Source organism: Zingiber officinale, chromosome 11B (genome assembly GCF_018446385.1).
Source record: "Zingiber officinale cultivar Zhangliang chromosome 11B, Zo_v1.1, whole genome shotgun sequence".
In the NCBI taxonomy this organism is placed as follows: Eukaryota; Viridiplantae; Streptophyta; class Magnoliopsida; order Zingiberales; family Zingiberaceae; genus Zingiber; species Zingiber officinale.
The window spans coordinates 83804380-83823808 of record NC_056007.1 but is presented as its reverse complement, the minus strand read 5'-3'; the positions used below and the strand labels follow the sequence as shown (position 1 = coordinate 83823808).

Sequence of the window (19429 nt, the reverse complement as noted above, 5' to 3'; positions counted from 1 at the left end):
TGAGTAGTAAAGATCATTTTTTATTTTAAAATCATTTTCAGAACTAAACAAAAAAAATGCAAAAGATTTGATGTTCTCATGATAACACGGACAAACTTTACATTCAAATAAATGACACTAATATAAAACATCAGATCGATCAAACCTAAGTCACATTTTGCTACCCTGATTACTTCCGCATTCACAAGAAAAGAGCTTTTGAGCAATTGAAATTACATTTCTCAATCACAAAGTAAAAAAACCAGTACCAATGTGATGGTTAACATGAATATGTGTATTTTTCTAAAGAGCAAAAAGTTCATTGAATTCAGAAGCAATATTTCACTGCTGTTATACACACAATGATACACAGAGGCGAAGTAGTGGCACCTAACAAGCTTTATAGGCATGACTCAATTTTGTCTCAACTCTCAATCTATACATTTTTTTTCAGTTTCACCAACAAAGGGATATTATAATTCCTGAAAAAAGCAGAACAAGAGAAGTGAAGTATCGAATTGTTGTGGCGAAGCTTGCATCAGCAGCACTCTCCGATCCTGGGGGAAGAGCATCGCAAGCGAGGCCTTCCTTGCCTTCACGGCATTCACTGGCAAAAAGGCCTGGAGGATACTTTCCATAGAGGTTAATGTAACTGAACATGGTCGTGGCACAGTCATTTGCGGCATCATTCAACTGATCCACATAGGGGCATGCAAATTCCTTGAAGGCAGTACAACAGAAGTTAGCAGGGTATTGTGGACCCTTGCACTTGCTGGTGATGATCGTGTAGTTCAAGTTTTCAAAGTCGATGGGGCAACCTAACAATAAATTTCCAAAGAACAGATTCAGCACTTTCAGTTAAATGAAATAATGAACAGGCAGACTAACAAGTATCTGTGGTTTGAGGGCCACAATAATGATCTTCAGCTATTTACAAAGAAGATGTAGGTTCAATTGAGATTTGTTAAGTAGCAATGTCATTGCATTGTTCTTGAAACTATATAGCCATACCAGTGTCAGCATATCTGAACACCAAAATGGTGTGTTTTTTGTGATATAACAAGGAAATTAAGTCCCTGTATAGCCATACTTTCAACAGTCAAATATGTGAAGTTAAAAACAGTCAAACTTCAGAGTTCCCAAATTGCAAGTGGTATATTTTAAGAATGAAGACATCGACATAAGACTTATGAGAGACGCTGGTTCTTTGAATTTTCACATCTTAAAGTTTTATTTTCTTGAGATGTCAAAGCATAAGAGTGCAGCCTTCAAAAAACAAAAAATGAATGCAGCCTGATCTTTGAATCTTCACATCTTAAATTTTTATTTTCTTGAGATGGCAAAGCACAGGTTAAGAATGCAGCCTGACAAATCGACTGCCAAAAAATTGAAGAGGACTCTCTGAGATCAGAATAAAAAATCATTGTATTTGAAGTGAGGGGAAAAATTGTCACAGTAATTGCAAATCAACAAGATAAGTCAAATCATTTCTATTCTAAGGTTCTTTAAGACTGATAGTCATATAGAGGTCTCTTCAAGATTATGATATAGCAACGGTTAATACATGAAGTATGGATTCAGATTCCAGAATTAATACAAGAAATTGCATGAAGACCCAAACTTTCTGGGAACTAATTTGCACAGAAACAAAAAAACATTAGTTTTGGTTTAGTTTTTCATGCTGACAATTCAATCCTGCCCTTGAACGAAAAGGAAAAAAAATAAATAAATAGAAACATAAAATTTCGGAAATTAAATATCCTGCTAATCAAAATAAACAGAGAAAAAAATAACTTGAGCATATCGTCCATGAACTGGAAGATGGATTGTCAGATAAATGAAAACGAACAAGGAAATCAGTAAGTGCAAATTATCTTACTCGTTTGAGCCTGAAGCAAACTCCGCCCGGCAGATCCACGCGACCCGAGCACATTATCTATCCAAAGGTAACCAAGATCGTTCAATGCCCTAACTCGTCAGCTCGGGAAAGAGGGGAAAAGAAAACAAAATCATAGAGGAAATATCAACTGAAGATCGAATTTTTTCGGCATCCTACCTGAGATGAAGGTGGAATCGGCAACCGACACCGCTACGACGAGGAGAAGAACAGTGGGCAAGCGAATGTTGGGAATCAAATCCATCTCATCCTACCTCCTTCGATAGTGCAAACCGAACGAGAGAGGAAGAGACGCGGAGGAGAGAAGTGGAAGAACGGTATAGGAAGAGGAGGGGCGCTGCTTACACGGCCGCGGAAGTCGGGAAGAGAGGAGGACATGATCGAACGCGAAGCTGGAAGCCCGCCAGGGAACGGCAGTAGAATAATTTTTTACGAACGTTCACTTCACCCCACAGACATTCCGCTTATTTACAATCCCATCCCGCGTATTTTATTTTTGTTCCGATGTAAAATACTAAAATGAAGAGGCTTCAAACTAAAATTGCATTAAAAAAAAGATAAAATATCTTTAACCCTGTGTTCTATTTAGTAGTATTTTGCTATTTAAAAAATAACATTTATTTTTTTATAAAAAACAAATCAAATAAAAGATAATTATGTATTTAACAATAATAACTTTAAAAAGGGAAAAATATATTAAATTAACCATTATATTTTTCATAAAAACTATCACAAAATTTATGCATAAGTGAATCAGCATAAATAATAAAAAAAACAATAACTCCGAAATAGATAATTAACTAAAAACTCATTCTAACATCCTCACCAAAGAAAAAAAAATTCTAAATTGATAAATTAAAATTAAATAAAAATGGAACATAAGTTCCTCATTAAAAATATTATTAAATATGACAAACAATAAATAAAGGACAATGATGCTTTTTTTATCATTTTTTAATAATAACTTCAAGAGAAACAAATATTAAATTGACTATTATATCTCTCAATAAAAACCTTCACAAATTTATACATGCACCTATATAAATAATAGAAACTTTGCAACTTTAAAAGAGATAATTAACCAAAAATTTATTCCACCATCCTCATCAAATGAAAAAAAAAATCATAATTTTAAATTAATAAACTAAAAACTTATTCCATCATCCTCATCAAATGAAAAAAAAAATCAAAATTTTAAATTAATAAACCAAAATCACTATCACTATATTATATGCCACATTGATGATGATGAGGAGAATTTTAATAATGATCTTTGTTCATCTTCATTTAATTTTGATTCATCAATTTAGAATTTTAATTCTATTTTTTTGTTTGATAAGAGTGATAGAATAAATTTTTGATTACTTATCCTTTTCAGAGTTATTATTTTTCTGTTGTTTATGCTTAATATATATATGAATTTTATAAAAAAATTTACCAAAGATATAATAGTTAATTTAATATGTTTTTATTCTTTATTATTATTAGAAAATGATAAAAAAGAGAAATAATTATCTTTAATAAGATTTCTCGTACATGACTTTTGATTAAAGGAACATTAAATATTACTTTTTAAACACAAGGGTACAAAATACTACGGAATATAAAACATTAAGGGCATGTTTGGTTCGGGGTTATCTTTGATAACCTTGGTTATTCATCCAAGGTTATCCACCAAAACCTTGTTTGGTTTTGGTAATTGATGATTCCTAAGTTATGCTACATGCCTGACACATCAGCAAGTTGGGCATATAGCTCGGAATCAGAAAACCCCATAAAACTGGGGTTTTCTTTGATTCCCTGGTTAACCAAAATATTAAGACAATATTATCCTTCGTTATTTACCCTTTGAGACAAAAATAACCTTATAGATTTACCAAATTTCAATCTACCCCTCCAATATAATCAAACCTCTCGAGCGATCTTCCGATCCGGCAATGGGATCGCCATTCCTCCTCCAACCCTCTCGCTCGCTGACGGAAGAAGCTATGGCGGCTGCCGGCCAGTCCCAGGATGACCTGAAGCGCATCGCCGCCCTACGCGCCGTGGAGCTGGTGCGGTCCGGCATGGTCCTTGGCCTCGGCACCGGCTCCACCGCCGCCCACGCCCTCGACCGCATCTGCGACCTCCTGCGCGGCGGCGACCTCCGTGACATCGTCGGCATCCCCACTTCCGAATGGGCCGCCGCCCGCGCTGCGGCCGCCAACATCCCCCTCACCGATCTTGCCGCGCACCCGGTGGTCGACCTGTCCATCGACGGCGCGGACAAGGTCGACCCGGCGCTCAACCTTGTGAAGGGCCGCGGTGGCTCCCTCCTCCGGGAGAAGATGGTGGAGGGCGCCAGCCGCCGCTTCGTCGTCATCGTCGACGACTCCAAGCTCGTTTCGCGCCTCGGAGGCAGCGGCCTCGCCATCCCCGTGGAGGTCATCCCCTTCGGCTGGGCCCTCACTCTCCGCCGACTACAAAACCTCTTCGACGGCACGCCCGGCTTCAACCTCAAGCTCTGTACGGCTTCAATCAACACCAAAGCTAGCGCCTTTACCGAAAAAGAATCCGAAATTGAGCCATTTGTGACGGATAACAAGAACTACATTGTGGACCTGTTCTTCGAGGATGGAATCCACGGAGATCTACAGGCCATCAGCGATGACCTCCTGAGGATCATCGGCGTGGTCGAGCACGGAATGTTCCTCGGATTGGCGACGTCCGTGATCGTAGCCAGGAAGGATGGGGTGGTGTTGATGGACAAAGAGGCGAAGTCAAATGGTTTCTGAGAGGCATGTGATCGAGTTCAAAGATAAATTATGTGTTGTTTCAAACATCATAAAGAAACCAGTTTTGACAGTATGGAAACATCAACTGTCTCCATTAAGCTTCGACTGCTAATTCAATGATGGATAAACAATCAAGTTTCAGTAGATTTATTTTGGATTACAGCATTACAGATCTCTGTCTTGAACTGTCTTTTCTTTTCTTAGTTTTCTAAGTTGTGTATCAACTATCAAGTTTCAGAGATTGAAATGCAGTGGATAGCTATCAGGAAAATCTCAAAAAATAATAATCTCATTTAATCCTAGTAATATATCTAATCTGTGAAACACTTTCCTGTCTTTTTTACAAGTCCTCTGGTGTTTTATTTTTCAATCTTCTTCTGAAGAAGCAGCGTGAATTGGTTCTGGTTCCCTGATTCAAGTTGATTTTGCTCGAGATTTTGACAAAGTCAACCCTCAATTCCCAGAGTCTACAATTTCACGAGCCCTTCTTTTTGAGAATAATGCTACACTGTTCATCTGCAATGAAAAATCTATTCTCATGGAGTCAAATTAAATTATTAGGAGTAATCTGAAATTTAAAAAAAGGAAAATAAATATTCTTTCCAAAATCTCGTTGGTCTAAAAAAAAGTCAAAAATTCCGCACATCTATTAAGGGAGTGCATTGAAAACTTAGTAAAGACTTGTATTTTTAAAATATATAATAAATTAACAGGAGACCTTTAAATAAAATTTTAAATTTCAATATCAAACTTTACCTTTGAGTATAGGGGTATAAATAATTTCAAAAAATAAAAAAATAAAAAAAATAAATTTTAAAAATAAAATTTTTTAAAATGTTAAAAAAATTTTAAAATGTTAAAAATTTTAAAATGTTAAAAATTTTAAAAATTTTTTAAAAAAAATTTTAAAAAAATAAATAAATAAATCAATCAAAATTAAAATAAAAAAATAAAAAATATAAATATAAATAATATAAAAATATAAAAATATTAAAAAAATAAAAAAACACATAAAAAGTAAAAAAATATACAGGAAAAAGAAAAGTAAAAAATATTAATAAATAAATAAATAAATAATAATAATAATACTATGTAGAGTTAGTTTTGTAATTGAGGGTAATACGGTAAAATATTAAACCAGGGTATTCATTAAAACCTTCAAACAAACAAGTTTTTGTTGCATTACCTAGGTTGAACCAAACACCATTTGGTTATATTTTATTCCCCATAACCTTGGTTATGTGATTACCAACCAAGGTTATACATGATGACTTGAACCAAACGCACCCTAAAGGTATTTTACTCCTATTTATTACTCTCATCCTAAAATTTAAACTGTTATTATTTAACGAGGCATTAAATTCAATGACACAATCTCAATTAAATCCATTTAAAAATTGATAATTAGAATTAAATCAAAGTTGATACACGAAACATAGCTCCAACATGTACGGAAGATCTAAATACACTCAGTGAAGGATCTATCTTCAAATAAACATATGATACAAACTAATAACAAAGATCTATACCTTTTTACACAAAGATAATAATGACCCCTCTTTAACGCATGAACTGATAGAGCTAGCAAGTCAAAAAATTACCAACCACCAGCCGAGAAGGTTCATTCATCTACAGGAATCCATTCTAATTCTAGTTCAATCTCTCCACGCTCTACATTTTGTAGCTTTAGATGTACCTCTTGTTTTACCTTTCCATCCACAATGTTAATGAAGCTATCCTTAATGAGTGCATTGTCATTTGTTTTGAACCACCTTCCGATCTGCATGTTTCCGAGAAGCTCAGGATCCCCAAAAGCTAATGCAGCAGTGATCATAGGCTGGAGATCAACCTCAGCCTCGCCCATTATATCATCCGCAGAAAACATGTCGTGATCGTATACTTGCTGTTTGACGTAGGGCAACAAAAGTTCATATCAGAACAGATTTTTATACAGAAATTGAACTATTAAAATTGGTTTGTAACTGTTGGCTTGTATATTGCAACAAGATAAATGAGAAGTGCAGTGGCCGTGAAAGTGAAATTAATCAGAAGTGCTAAATGGAATTGTTGAAAGTGTACATTAGTCACTAAAGACTGAAGATTATTCTATAACATATTGTCCTTGAGAAAGGAATTTTTCATTAACTTGAGTACAATTCATCAACTCGAGTTCAAACAATGGATGGAAGTCTAACACAATAACATGCTGTTACAGAAGTATACATCTATGCTACAATGCAAACTATTCTTGATGTCCCTTATAACTTGAGAGCCCGGTTAGTTCATTTTTCATCTCTTATGGAAACTATAATCATACTAGTGTCAACAATGTTGGTATCAAATTATATTCTGCATCGGTACACTTATTTTTCACAATTTATTAGTTATATGAATCTACTTTCTAACCTTGGTTTTCATAAACATTTAGTTACAAGAAAAATGGTTCATCTGATTTTACCAGTTTCAATGCTCCATAACGTTGAGGTACTGTAAATTTGAACTCTTCATTCCATACTGGATTCAAATTGCTATTTTTAATTGTAGTTTGGGCTTTCTGCAACCATCAGATGACAGGTGGAAATTGGAAGGTAAAATTAGTATAATACACTAACCATTTTCCTTTGGATAATAATCAAAGTAAATCAACTCACCTGCCGCCCCAGATTCAAAATTACATATGGATCACTTGTAAGCAAATCTCTAACAGCTAATTTTATGCCTCTGATTACTTTGACCTTCAATTCACCAATAAATTCCCGTGCATCTTCCTGTAACATAAAAAGTACCTATCAGTTTTGATCACTATTTTGTGTTTACTAAAAGAGCAAAGCAGTGGAGTACCATAAAAAGCGAGTAACACATAACATAGTCATTGTGAACAACTTTATGAGCTCTAAAACAAAGAATGTTCAAAGACGACTTACTGTCTTCTTTGAACTGCAGGGTTGATGCTTGTGATCCAAATCCCTTGAAGATTCATATGCGTCGAAGGATATCTTTGAAGACACTATACGCAAACTTGGTTTCAGGAAATCTTGCAACTCATACTTTGACCTACAAAGACTGGGATCATTAACAAGCAGTTAATGAACCAATTTCAGGAGAAACAGTGAAATAATTACCTAATAAATTTGCTTCGTTCCTCATTATTTGAATCTGGTTTAGGTTTTCGATACCCTTTAGGAAGAAAAGCCTCATATATTGAGTTGGCATATGTATTCCCTCCCACTTCAATCATGGAATCAATGTCACTTTCACTCCATTCTTCCAATGTCAAAGGCAGCACCTGAACTTCAACAAGACCAGAGGTGAAAAAGCAAGCGAAATCAGAAATGACACAGTATTTAACACAAAATATCAGAATCTATCCAATTGGAATTTCGCAAAAGCACAGTCCCTTTAGCAGGATATGCAATTGGTTCCACAAGATTCTTCTACTAATATTTACCCTAGGAGCAGCTGTTTCGAACAAAACATACTAGCAGAGGAAAGCAATCTGAAAGACTACAAGTTTGAAAGACCTTTAGAGTCAAGTGAGATATTGGATATTTAAACAATTTCTGAATGGCATAAGCTGGAAACTGTGTGCACAGAAAGTTTCAAATTTCATTGATAAAAAAAAACTAGTAATACACCATCTAAAGTTTAATGCCATGTACACAAAAATAAAACAAATAAATGACACAAATGGCATTCAAAAGGTTATGCTAGTAACTGGGATCTTACTATCCAGCCAATTACTTGCACGAGAAGAATTGAAAAAGGCTATAAGGGAGAAATTTCATAGAGTTGATGCATGAAATGTTTTGCGATTAAAACAGGTTGTTGATTTGATGTTAATGTTGATGTCGACTTACAATGGAATGTCAAGTGTAAAGGCAATGGATTAAATATTCATATATAACATATTTGGCATCTCAAATAGTACCTTTGATATATCTGTACCAAGAGTCCTGTGAACATCACTACACTTTAAGCATATAAAAACACCAATATTCACTGACCTGCAAATTGCAATGACGAAATGTTCAGGTTAGACTACAAGACATCAGTACTGGACTGTTGGTTGAACTCATTTACTGTCTAATCAGTCTCATAAATTAACACTTTGCTAAGTCAGTAATTTTTTATTGGCTTGGAATATATAGACAATTGTGAAATGAAAAACTTCCTTAAAGAGGACAACTTCATAGCAATTAGCTACGGGAAAAAAGGTTTTTTACACTTCAATGTAAATATCAGTTTCAATTGTTCCAAATTATTCCCGTAATCTTATTCATTTCATGGCAGAATGCAAGTACTTACGCCCACTTTGGATCTGGAGCACTACAATCTGCACAGATGCGATTATCACCTTTGAGATTAAGCTCCTTCAGTTTTCTCATTTTACCTGTTACATAAAGGATCATATGGGTATTTTCTGATCTATGAGGAATATACAAAATTTCTAGATTTCGAATTTGTGATTACTAAGTAGAAATGAATATTAGATTCCATAAGTGGGGAAATATTTTTGTCCAAGCATCTACTAGGCTTATGTGATATTTTTAATTAAATCACCAGTATCTACTAGGCTTTAACCAAAGTACAGTGTTCCTGGAGCTAATGTATCCTAGATGTACTTCCAGCAAAGGAAAATTTCTGCATGTAACAACAGTGGCATTCCATAAAATATCTCTAGATTCCACAAAGCTGAAATTTTCTTGGATCTCATACTATCTGAATGTTATGGACATTTTTTTCCCAAAATCTTATCTTTTAAACAATAATTAATGTAAATAACTGTATATAAGACCCAAACATTACTTAGATCATAGTCTACTAGGACTCCCATGGTGGCAGTGCATGAATAGAAAGTTAAAAACAATCAGTTGCTGAACACCATAAAGAGCTTTGGTCGGCTAAACAGGAAAGAATAAGAGAAAAGCAGGGCAGAGAACGTGGAGACATGTCTATCAGAAATCAAGTGATCTACCTTATGCCAAACATTTATTAAAACAGAAACATTCAAGGAACGACAATTTACGAAAGGGCGCACGTAGGTTTCCGAATTGACTAAAAGGCACACACTACTTTGGTATTTACCAAAGGGCACATTCAATTATATGCTATTCCTGTTTTACCCCTCCTGACAAATCTAATTTTTTTCTCTTTCTCTTTTCTCTACCATTTTTTCTCTCTCTTCTCTTTCCTCTCTCCTATGCATGCAACCTCTCTTCTCTTTCCTCCTCTCTCTTCTCTTTCCTTTCTCTTTTTCATGGATGCATGAATAACGTGAGCCTGATATCATTTCAGGCCCACAACGTTTAAGGTTTAATTAATTTTTTCGATAACATTTTAACACCTTTGAAGAAGCCGAAATAATCAATAGAGGGCACCGTTGAACTCCTTGCAACCTCATAAATCTACGTAACCTAAAATGATTGCAATCTGATGTCTCTAGATCGATCAGTGAGTTTTGATCGAAACTCATTGATAGACCTAGACAGGTCCAATTGGACTCATTTCAGGTCCTGTGGATTATGAGGTTGCAAGGAGTCCAACGGTGCTCTCAATTGCTTATTTTGGCTTCTCTAAAGGTGCTAAAATATTATTAAAAAAATCAACCCAACATGGGCCTGATATGGTTGGGCCTAATGTGTATCATGCCCTATTAGGTAAAAGAAGCGATTAGGTCTGGGTCCTTCAATCCATAGACACATTCGTTCCATCTCCAACTAAAACCAATCAACTACTCAACTGATCTCATCTATCCCCATTAGAAAGCCATTGGAGTTCATTTACAAGAAATTGGTTTTGCTTTTCGTGCCATGTTAGCTTACACTTGATCCCCGCATCTTCCCTTTCCTTTATTAGTTTTCAAATTTCGTGTAGAAGCAAACTCTCCAAATTTATACCAACCTTTCCTTAAGTGATCTTAAACATGAGTTTTTCCATTGTAAATGAGTACGGAGCAATTAATGAATTCCATTGGACCTAATATGGGTTCCACATTAAGCCCACATTGGCTGATTATTTTGATAATATTTTAACACCACTGAAAAACTGAAATATGCAATGGAGGGCACTGTTGGACTCCTAATGACCTCAGAAATCCACAGAACCTGAAATGGATCCAATCGGACCTATCTAGGTCCATCAGTGGGTTTTACCCTAAACTCAAACTCACTGATGGACCTAAATGGATTCGATTTGACCCATTTCAGGTCATGTTGTAAAACCCACTGATGGACCGAGATAGGTCTGATTGGACCCATTTCAAATCTTGCGAATTTCTGAGGTCACAAGGAGTCCAACGGTGCCCTCCATTGCTTACTTCGGCTTCTTTAGAGGTATTAAAATATTATCGAAAAAATCAGTCCAACGTGGACCTGATATGAATCGTGGGTCTGATATGGTTCATATCAGGCTCACGTTGGGCCTGATATGGAACTATATCAGACCCTATTATGTAATAGAAGTGGGTTAGGTCTGGGGTCCTTCAATCTATAAACGCATTCATTCCATCTCCAACTGAAACTAACCAACTACTCGAACGATCTCATCTATCCACGTTAGAAAGTCGTCAGAGTTTATTTTAGAGAAATTGGTTTTTCTTTTTGTGCCTTATTAGCTTACACTTGACCCCTACATCTTCCCTTTCCTTTATTCGTTTTCGAATTTCGTGTAGAAGCAAACTCTCCAAATTTATACCAACCTTTCCTTAAGTGATCTTACAACAAATAGGAGTTTTTCCATTGTAAATGAGTACGGAGCAATCAACGAATTCTATTGGGCCTGATATGGTTTCATATCAAGCCCACATTGGGCTGATTCTTTTGATAATATTTTAACACCACTAGAAAAGCCAAAATATGCAATGGAGGACACTGTTGGACTCCTTGTGACCTCAGAAATTCACAGGACCTGAAATGAATCCAATCAGACCTATCTAGGTCCATTAGGTTCAACGTTGCCCTCCATTGCTTATTTCGGCTTCTCCAATGGTGTTAAAATATTATCAAAAGAATCAGCACAATATAGGCCTAATATGGAACCATACCAGGCCTAACAAAATTCGTTGATGCTCCGTACTCATTTACAATGGAAAAACTCATATTCATTGTAAGATCACTTAACGAAAGGTTGGTATAAATTTTGAGAATTTACTTCTACACGAAATTTGAAAACGAATAAAGGAACGGGAAGATGCGGGGGGGTCAAGTGTAAGCTAATATGGCACGAAAAGCAAAACCAATTTCTCTTAAATGAACTCCAATGGCTTTCTAACGGGGATAGAAGAGATCGTTTGAGTGGTTGGTTGGTTTCAGTTGGAGACAGAATGAACGTGTTTATGGATTAAGGACCCTAAACCTAACCCACTTCTTTTACCTAATAGGTCCAAGGACCCCAAACCTAACCCGCTTCTTTTACCTAATAGGGTTTGATATGGTTCTATATTAGGCCCACTTGATATGGTTCCTTATCAGGCCAACAATGTGTGTTTGATATGGTTGTGGGTCTGATATGAGCCATATCAGGTCCACATTGGACTAATGTTTTCAATAATATTTTAACACCTCTGGAGAAGCCGAAATAAGCAATGGAGGGTACCGTTGTACTCCTTGCAACCTTAGAAATCCGCAAGACCTAAAATGAGTCCAATCAGACATGTTTAAGTCCATCAGTGGGTTTCGATCAAATCCACTAATCGATCTAGAGACATCAGATTGCTACCATTTTAGATTCCGTGGATTTCTGAGGCTATAAGGAGTCCAACGGTGCCCTCCATTAATTATTCAAGGAACGACAATTTACCAAAGGGCACATGTAGGTTTCCGAATTGACTAAAAGGCACACACTACTTTGGTATTTACCAAAGGGCACATTCAATTATATGTTGTTTCCATTTTACCCCTCCTGACAAATCTAATTTTTTCTCTTTCTCTTGTCTCTACCATTTTTTCTCTCTCTTCTCTTTCCTCTCTCCTATGCATGCAACCTAGGGATGGCAATGGGGCGGGGCGGGGGCGGGTTTGCCATTCCCATCCCCGCCCCGTTCTCAATTTTTCGAGTTCGGGGATTCCCCGAACCTGAACTCACGGGGATCAAATCCCCATCCCCACCCCCATCCCCGCCTCATTCCCAAATTTACAACAACAACAACAACAACAACCAAGCATTTTCCCACTAGGTGGGGTCGGCTGTATGAATCATTTTACGCCATTGAGCTCTATCTCCTATTATATCATCATCTATATTTAAATAAATTTTATCTTGTTTTATTGTTGCTAACCAAGTCTTTTTTGGTCTTCCTCTTCCTCGTTTTATATGCATGTTTATCATAGTTTCACATCGCCTAACTGGAGCATTTATTGGTCGTCTAAGTACATGTCCGTACCATCTTAAACGTGTCTCTCTGAGTTTTTCCTCAATAGATGCAACTCCTACTTTCTCTCTAATGCTCTCATTTCTTATTTTGTCCATTCTCGTATGTCCACACATCCACCTTAACATCCTCATCTCTGCAACTCTCATCTTCTGCTCATGTGCTCGAGTCATAGCCCAACATTCAGCTCCAGTTTTATAGAATTTACCTTTAAGTTTAAGAGGTACTTTACGGTCACATAAAACACTCGACGCTCCCCTCCATTTCACCCATCCTGCCTGTATTCTATGTAAGACATCTCTCTCAATCCCTCCATCATTTTGTAAAAATGATCCTAAATATTTAAATCTCTCGGTTCCAGGCAACTCATCCTCTCCTATCTTAACAATTGTTTCATTACTTCTAATATTGCTAAACTTAAATTCCATATATTCCGTCTTTAATCTACTAAGCTTAAAACTTTTCCCTTCTAGTGTTTCCCTCCAAGATTCTAGCTTAGCATTTACTCCTTCACGTGTCTCATCTACTAAAATAATATCATCTGCAAACAACATGCACAGTGAGTTCATCCATAATTAATGTAAAAAGATAGGGACTTAGAGCTGATCCTTGATGTAACCCTATCTTTATTGGAAATGCTTCAGTTACTCCACCTGAAGTCTTTACTCTGGTCATTCCCAAATTTAATTTATATTATTATTATTATTTAATTATTATTATTAATGATAATATTAATATTAATATCAATATTAATAATATTATTATTAATAATATTTTCAAAAATTTTAATATTAATATTAACACTATTATTAATACCTTTTTAAAAAAATCATATTATTATTTATTAATATTAATAATAATAATATTCGGGACGGGTTCGGGGATGGGGATAGTATTCTCATACCCGCCCCATCCCTAAAAAATCGGGGATCCTCATCCCCATTTCGGGTTTTCCCCGCGGGGCCCCAAACCCACGGGGAAAATTGCCATCCCTAATGCAACCTCTCTTCTCTTTCCTCCTCTCTTCTCTTTCCTTTCTCTTTTTCATGGATGAATGAATAACGTGGGCCTCATATCATTTCAAGCCCACAACGTTTAAGGTTTAATAAATTTTTTCGATAACATTTTAACACCTTTAAAGAAGCCGAAATAATCAATGGAGGGCACCGTTGAACTCCTTGCAACCTCATAAATCTATGTAACCTGAAATAATTGCAATCTGATGTCTCTAGATCGATTTTTGATCGAAACCTATTGATGGACCTAGACAGGTCCAATTAGACTCATTTCAGGTCCTGTGGATTATGAGGTTGCAAGGAGTCCAATGGTGCTTTCCATTGCTTATTTTGGCTTCTCTAAAGGTGCTAAAATATTATTAAAAAAATCAACCCAACATGGGCCTGATATGGTTGGGCCTAATGTGTATCATGCCCTATTAGGTAAAAGAAGCGATTAGGTCTGGGTCCTTCAATCCATAGACACATTCGTTCCATCTCCAACTAAAACCAATCAACTACTCAACTGATCTCATCTATCCCCATTAGAAAGCCATTGGAGTTCATTTACAAGAAATTGGTTTTGCTTTTCGTGCCATGTTAGCTTACACTTGATCCCCGCATCTTCCCTTTCCTTTATTGGTTTTCAAATTTCGTGTAGAAGCAAACTCTCCAAATTTATACCAACCTTTCCTTAAGTGATCTTAAACATGAGTTTTTCCATTGTAAATGAGTACGGAGCAATTAATGAATTCCATTGGACCTGATATGGGTTCCACATGAAGCCCACATTGGTTGATTATTTTGATAATATTTTAACACCACTGAGAAACTGAAATATGCAATGGAGGGCAATGTTGGACTCCTTATGACCTCAGAAATCCACAGGACCTGAAATGGATCCAATCGGACCTATCTAGGTCCATCAGTGGGTTTTACTCTAAACTCAAAACCCACTGATGGACCTAGACAGATTCGATTGGACCCATTTCAGGTCATGTGGTAAAACCCACTGATGGGCCTAGATAGGTTCGATTGGACCCATTTCAGGTCTTGCGAATTTCTAAGGTCACAAGGAGTCCAACGGTGCCCTCCATTGCTTACTTCGGCTTCTTTAGAGGTATTAAAATATTATCGAAAAAATCAGTCCAACGTGGGTCTGGTATGAATCGTGGGTCTGATATGATTCATATCAGGCTCACGTTGGGCCTGATATAGAACCATATCAGACCCTATTATGTAAAAGAAGTGGGTTAGGTCTGGGGTCCTTCAATCTATAAACACATTCATTCCATCTCCAACTGAAACCAACCAACTACTCGAACGATCTCATCTATCCTCGTTAGAAAGTCGTCAAGAGTTTTTTTTAGAGAAATTGGTTTTTCTTTTTGTGCCTTATTAGCTTACAATTGACCCCCACATCTTCCCTTTCCTTTATTCGTTTTCAAATTTCGTGTAGAAGCAAACTCTCCAAATTTATACCAACCTTTCCTTAAGTGATCTTACAACAAATAGGAGTTTTTCCATTGTAAATGAGTACGGAGCAATCAACGAATTCTATTGGGCCTGATATGATTTCATATCAAGCTCACATTGGGCTGATTCTTTTGATAATATTTTAACACCACTGGAAAAACTAAAATATGCAATGGAAGACACTGTTGGACTCCTTTTGACCTCAGAAATCCACAGGATCTGAACTGAGTCCAATCAGACCTATCTAGGTCCATCAGATTCAACGTTGCCCTCCATTGCTTATTTCGGCTTCTCCAATGGTGTTAAAATATTATCAAAAGAATCAGCACAATGTGGGCCTGATATGGAACCATATCAGGCCTAACGAAATTCGTTGATTGCTCCGTACTCATTTACAATGGAAAAACTCCTATTCGTTGTAAGATCACTTAAGGAAAGGTTGGTATAAATTTTGAGAATTTACTTCTACACGAAATTTGAAAACGAATAAAGGGAAGATGCGGGGGGTCAAGTGTAAGCTAAATTTCTCTTAAATGAACTCCAATGGCTTTCTAACGGGGATAGATGATATCGTTCGAGTGGTTGGTTGGTTTCAGTTGGAGATAGAATGAACGTGTTTATGGATTAAGGACCCCAAACCTAACCCACTTCTTTTACCTAATAGGGCCAAGGACCCCAAACCTAACCCGCTTCTTTTACCTAATAGGGTCTGATATGGTTCCATATTAGGTCCACTTGATATGGTTCCTTATCAGGCCAACAATGTGGGTTTGATATGGTTGTGGGTCTGATATGAGCCATATCAGGCCCACATTGGACTAATGTTTTCAATAATAATTTAACACCTTTGGAGAAGCCGAAATAAGCAATGGAGGACACCGTTGTACTCCTTGCAACCTTAGAAATCCACAAGACCTAAAATGAGTCCAATCGGACCTATTTAAGTCCATCAGTGGGTTTCGATCAAATCCACTAATCGATCTAGAGACATCAGATTGCTACCATTTTAGATTCCGTGGATTTCTGAGGCTATAAGGAGTCCAACGGTGTCCTCCATTAATTATTTTGGTTTCTCTAAAGGTGTTAAAATGCCATTGAAAAAATCAACTAAACCCTAAACGTTGTGAGCCTGATATGATTTGCATATTAGACCGATGTTATGCATGCATGCAAAAAAGAAAGAAAAGAAAAGAGAGGGGAGGAAGAAGAAGAGAGGTTGCATGCTTAAGAGAGAGGAAAGAGAAGAGAGAAAAGACAGAGAAAAGAGAGAGAAAAAATTAGATTTGTCAGTAGAGGTAAAACGGGAAGAGCACATAATTGAATGCACCCTTTGGTAAATACCAAAGTAGTATGCATCTTTTGGTCAATTTGGAAACCTACGTGCGCCCTTTGGTAAATTGTCGTTCAAAGAATGCAAAAGAGTGGAGAATTTATGGAGGCTAATGTAGGCTTAATTAAATCACTCCACAACAATCTAAAGAGTGAAGCTAATTGTCATAGCAATTGCCCAATGTACTCGGATAGCTTGATTTATGGTGGTGTACCAGGCACTGAATAATTCATATAAAAAAATATTTACTCTCAAAATACAGCTTCCTTGAACTTTGCTTTATCCCAACCAAACAACAAATATTATCTGGTGTATAGTAAGCTGAAGATAAGGATGATGAATATGAAAGACTACACTAGTGCACACCCGAGGCAGGCTTCTCTGATCTGTAGTAGCGGATGCTCATGTCTACAAATTGATGATCTCGATATTCCACAGCCGGGCTAATCAGAAAACTGAAGATAAAAAAAAAGAAGATAATTTAGTCACTATTCAACATTAAGTAGATTTCTGAAGTTAATGGATATATTGATTAGTGAATCGTTCACATTGTGCAAGTTTACTTGCAGGTATAACCTTACGATGAAAAACCACTACAGGAAAAGGGATACGAGCCTAAAATAGGAACTCAACAAACAATAACAGGTTGCCGAACTACGGTAATATACAAGTCAAATAGTCCGCAAACTTCAGATCTCTGTATATATCAGGTAAAAATTATCAGCCAACAAAGTAGTCGGGAAATGTTACTTCAAACTCTTTTCAATCCATAAGAAAATCAAAGGCAAACAAAACCCCCCAAAAAACGAACTTTAAGCGTCTGAAACAAAGCCTCAGCAGCTTAATGCTTACCCAAAAAGAAAAACTAGGATCTTGAAGATGAAGAGGATCGACTACAGATTTCAAATCTTTCCCCAAAACACAAGAAAGTTGGAAGGGCAATCGCCGCAAATCGATCTTACCAGGCAACCTAAACGCGGTTTGATAGAAAAGCCTTCCGGAATGAATCGAGCTTCACGACGTCGCCGATGCTGGAACTTGCTCCTCTGGCTGACGAATACCCAGAAATAATTGACTAAAAAATAACAGTAATCTTACATCGTACGTGTCGCGGGCCGCGGTTTCCAATTCGTACAAAGACGACCACGCATCTAGAATCAAACCGGGCCGGTTTGAACCGAACCATTAATTCCACTTCTAATTTTATCCAAATTATGATGCAGTGACAGCGCATAGAGGAGGAAAATTATTTTGGGAAATTTAATTTCAATGCGCACGTTAAGTTTGACGGAGACATTGCACCGGGCGCCCCACACGGCTCATAATCATCGGTCAGCACGGTGGGACAGAGTTATACAAAGCTTTTATCGAGATTCTGTACCATTGCAACAATACTGACCAACTAAATTCGACAAGTTTGACGGATACATTGTTCAGATGTAATGAGAACATGGCTAACGCATCCAGAAGATTAGAAAATTATATTTAATATTAATTTAATTGGTCACGATGTCTTCCATCATCATGGGTAGATGTGTAATTTAACTTTTTTTTGATTTAGCAAGTTTTTGGATTGGATCCGGTAGAATCCGCTCCGATTAAAAAAAAAGTGCTCCGCAAGCTCCCAACTGTCCATGTTGCCCTCGAGGCCCACGTGGACATCATTAAGCGCGCGGCCTTCTTAATTCCGTGCCTCTTCCCCACCTTCAATGGTCTATCCCCGACGCCTTTTCAATGCCTCTGTAGTGGCCTGTGATCCCACCGCTTGTCACTGCCAGTGGCTCCATCCGGCCTCTGTTTGCTCAAGTCCCTAGTGGTGGTTGGTGCAATACGTGCCGCGTTGCGCGCTAATTGGCGGGGTGATGTGGAGGTTGAAGCGGGAGCGTGGCGAGGGGTCGGCGCTCACACGGTGCATGTAGTTGCTGATGAAGGATGTGACCTTCGACCTGGTCAAGGAGTCGCAAAGATTGAGGTAGGCGAAGAGCTTGAGCGCGAGCGTCAAGGTCAAGTGGCGACCTTGTCGGTATTTGCCTAGTCCACGTCACCTGAATCTTCTTCTTGGCCTCCCAGCTCGTCGGTAAATCTTTCTCTGTTTTCTCAAATGTGATGGTATGTGAGAAAAATTTATGATTAATGTGTTATATTTGAAAGGTATTTTAAGATAATTATCTTATATACATTTTATATGTATTTGATTGGATATTAAACTCATTTACTGAATATCCATAATATGATTTATAGTATGAGAGAGCTTGTGATTGGATCAAACTAATGGGCATCTCTACATATATAATTATGAATATATTAAAATCTTCTCTAGTCGACGAATTGATGTGTTCGAACATCATCGATTCTGTGAGGTTGGCACAACTTATACTTCTTGGTCTAACTATGCAGTTGTTTCTCACTGACTGAGATATTAGGATGTCGAGAGTTAAATGTGGGTGCTAGTTATGGTAACTATTTTATTGGAGTGACTTACTGTAAAACTTCATATAGTTCTCTACAAATATGGATATATCAATGAAGCTCTTACTGTAGCTTAAGTGTGAGTTTCCTTCGACTTGAGATATTCAAGTCATCTTGGCCATGGAGACATATTTTGACATC

At 37.0% G+C, this 19429-nt stretch overlaps 3 protein-coding genes across 3 annotated transcripts; 1 reads left to right on the top strand and 2 right to left on the bottom strand.

Annotated features, from left to right (window-relative positions):
- Positions 1–287: 287 nt before the first annotated feature.
- LOC122034564 (GPI-anchored protein LLG1-like) lies at positions 288–2329 on the bottom strand. Its single transcript, XM_042593866.1, has 3 exons — positions 2036–2329; positions 1859–1915; positions 288–797 (listed from the first exon to the last, which is right to left on the bottom strand). The coding sequence occupies exons 1-3, from the start codon at positions 2118–2120 to the stop codon at positions 436–438; spliced, it is 504 nt and encodes a 167-aa protein (XP_042449800.1). The 5' UTR covers positions 2121–2329; the 3' UTR covers positions 288–435.
- A 1509-nt stretch (positions 2330–3838) lies between these two features.
- LOC122034991 (probable ribose-5-phosphate isomerase 1) lies at positions 3839–4748 on the top strand. Its single transcript, XM_042594351.1, has one exon. The coding sequence runs from the start codon at positions 3865–3867 to the stop codon at positions 4648–4650; it is 786 nt and encodes a 261-aa protein (XP_042450285.1). The 5' UTR covers positions 3839–3864; the 3' UTR covers positions 4651–4748.
- Positions 4749–6030: 1282 nt separating this feature from the next.
- On the bottom strand, positions 6031–17934 carry LOC122034574 (probable ADP-ribosylation factor GTPase-activating protein AGD13). The gene is made up of 9 exons (XM_042593878.1): positions 17782–17934; positions 17186–17274; positions 8956–9040; positions 8579–8654; positions 7773–7936; positions 7575–7704; positions 7302–7418; positions 7109–7204; positions 6031–6553 (listed from the first exon to the last, which is right to left on the bottom strand). The coding sequence occupies exons 2-9, from the start codon at positions 17223–17225 to the stop codon at positions 6272–6274; spliced, it is 990 nt and encodes a 329-aa protein (XP_042449812.1). The 5' UTR covers positions 17226–17274; positions 17782–17934; the 3' UTR covers positions 6031–6271.
- Positions 17935–19429: the final 1495 nt, after the last annotated feature.

Excerpts from the sequence above, each read along its gene's own strand:
- LOC122034564 (XM_042593866.1), bottom strand. The coding sequence starts at position 2,120 with ATGGATTTGATTCCCAACATTCGCTTGCCCACTGTTCTTCTCCTCGTC. Across the intron at positions 1,916-2,035 it reads CGATTCCACCTTCATCTCAG|ATAATGTGCTCGGGTCGCGT; the intron begins GTAGGATGCCGA and ends ACCTTTGGATAG. Across the intron at positions 798-1,858 it reads TTTGCTTCAGGCTCAAACGA|GTTGCCCCATCGACTTTGAA; the intron begins GTAAGATAATTT and ends ATTTATTGTTAG.
- LOC122034991 (XM_042594351.1), top strand. The coding sequence starts at position 3,865 with ATGGCGGCTGCCGGCCAGTCCCAGGATGACCTGAAGCGCATCGCCGCC.
- LOC122034574 (XM_042593878.1), bottom strand. The coding sequence starts at position 17,225 with ATGAGCATCCGCTACTACAGATCAGAGAAGCCTGCCTCGG. Across the intron at positions 9,041-17,185 it reads ATCAGAGAAGCCTGCCTCGG|GTAAAATGAGAAAACTGAAG; the intron begins GTGTGCACTAGT and ends TTTATGTAACAG. Across the intron at positions 6,554-7,108 it reads GTTATGGAGCATTGAAACTG|CAAGTATACGATCACGACAT; the intron begins GTAAAATCAGAT and ends TACGTCAAACAG.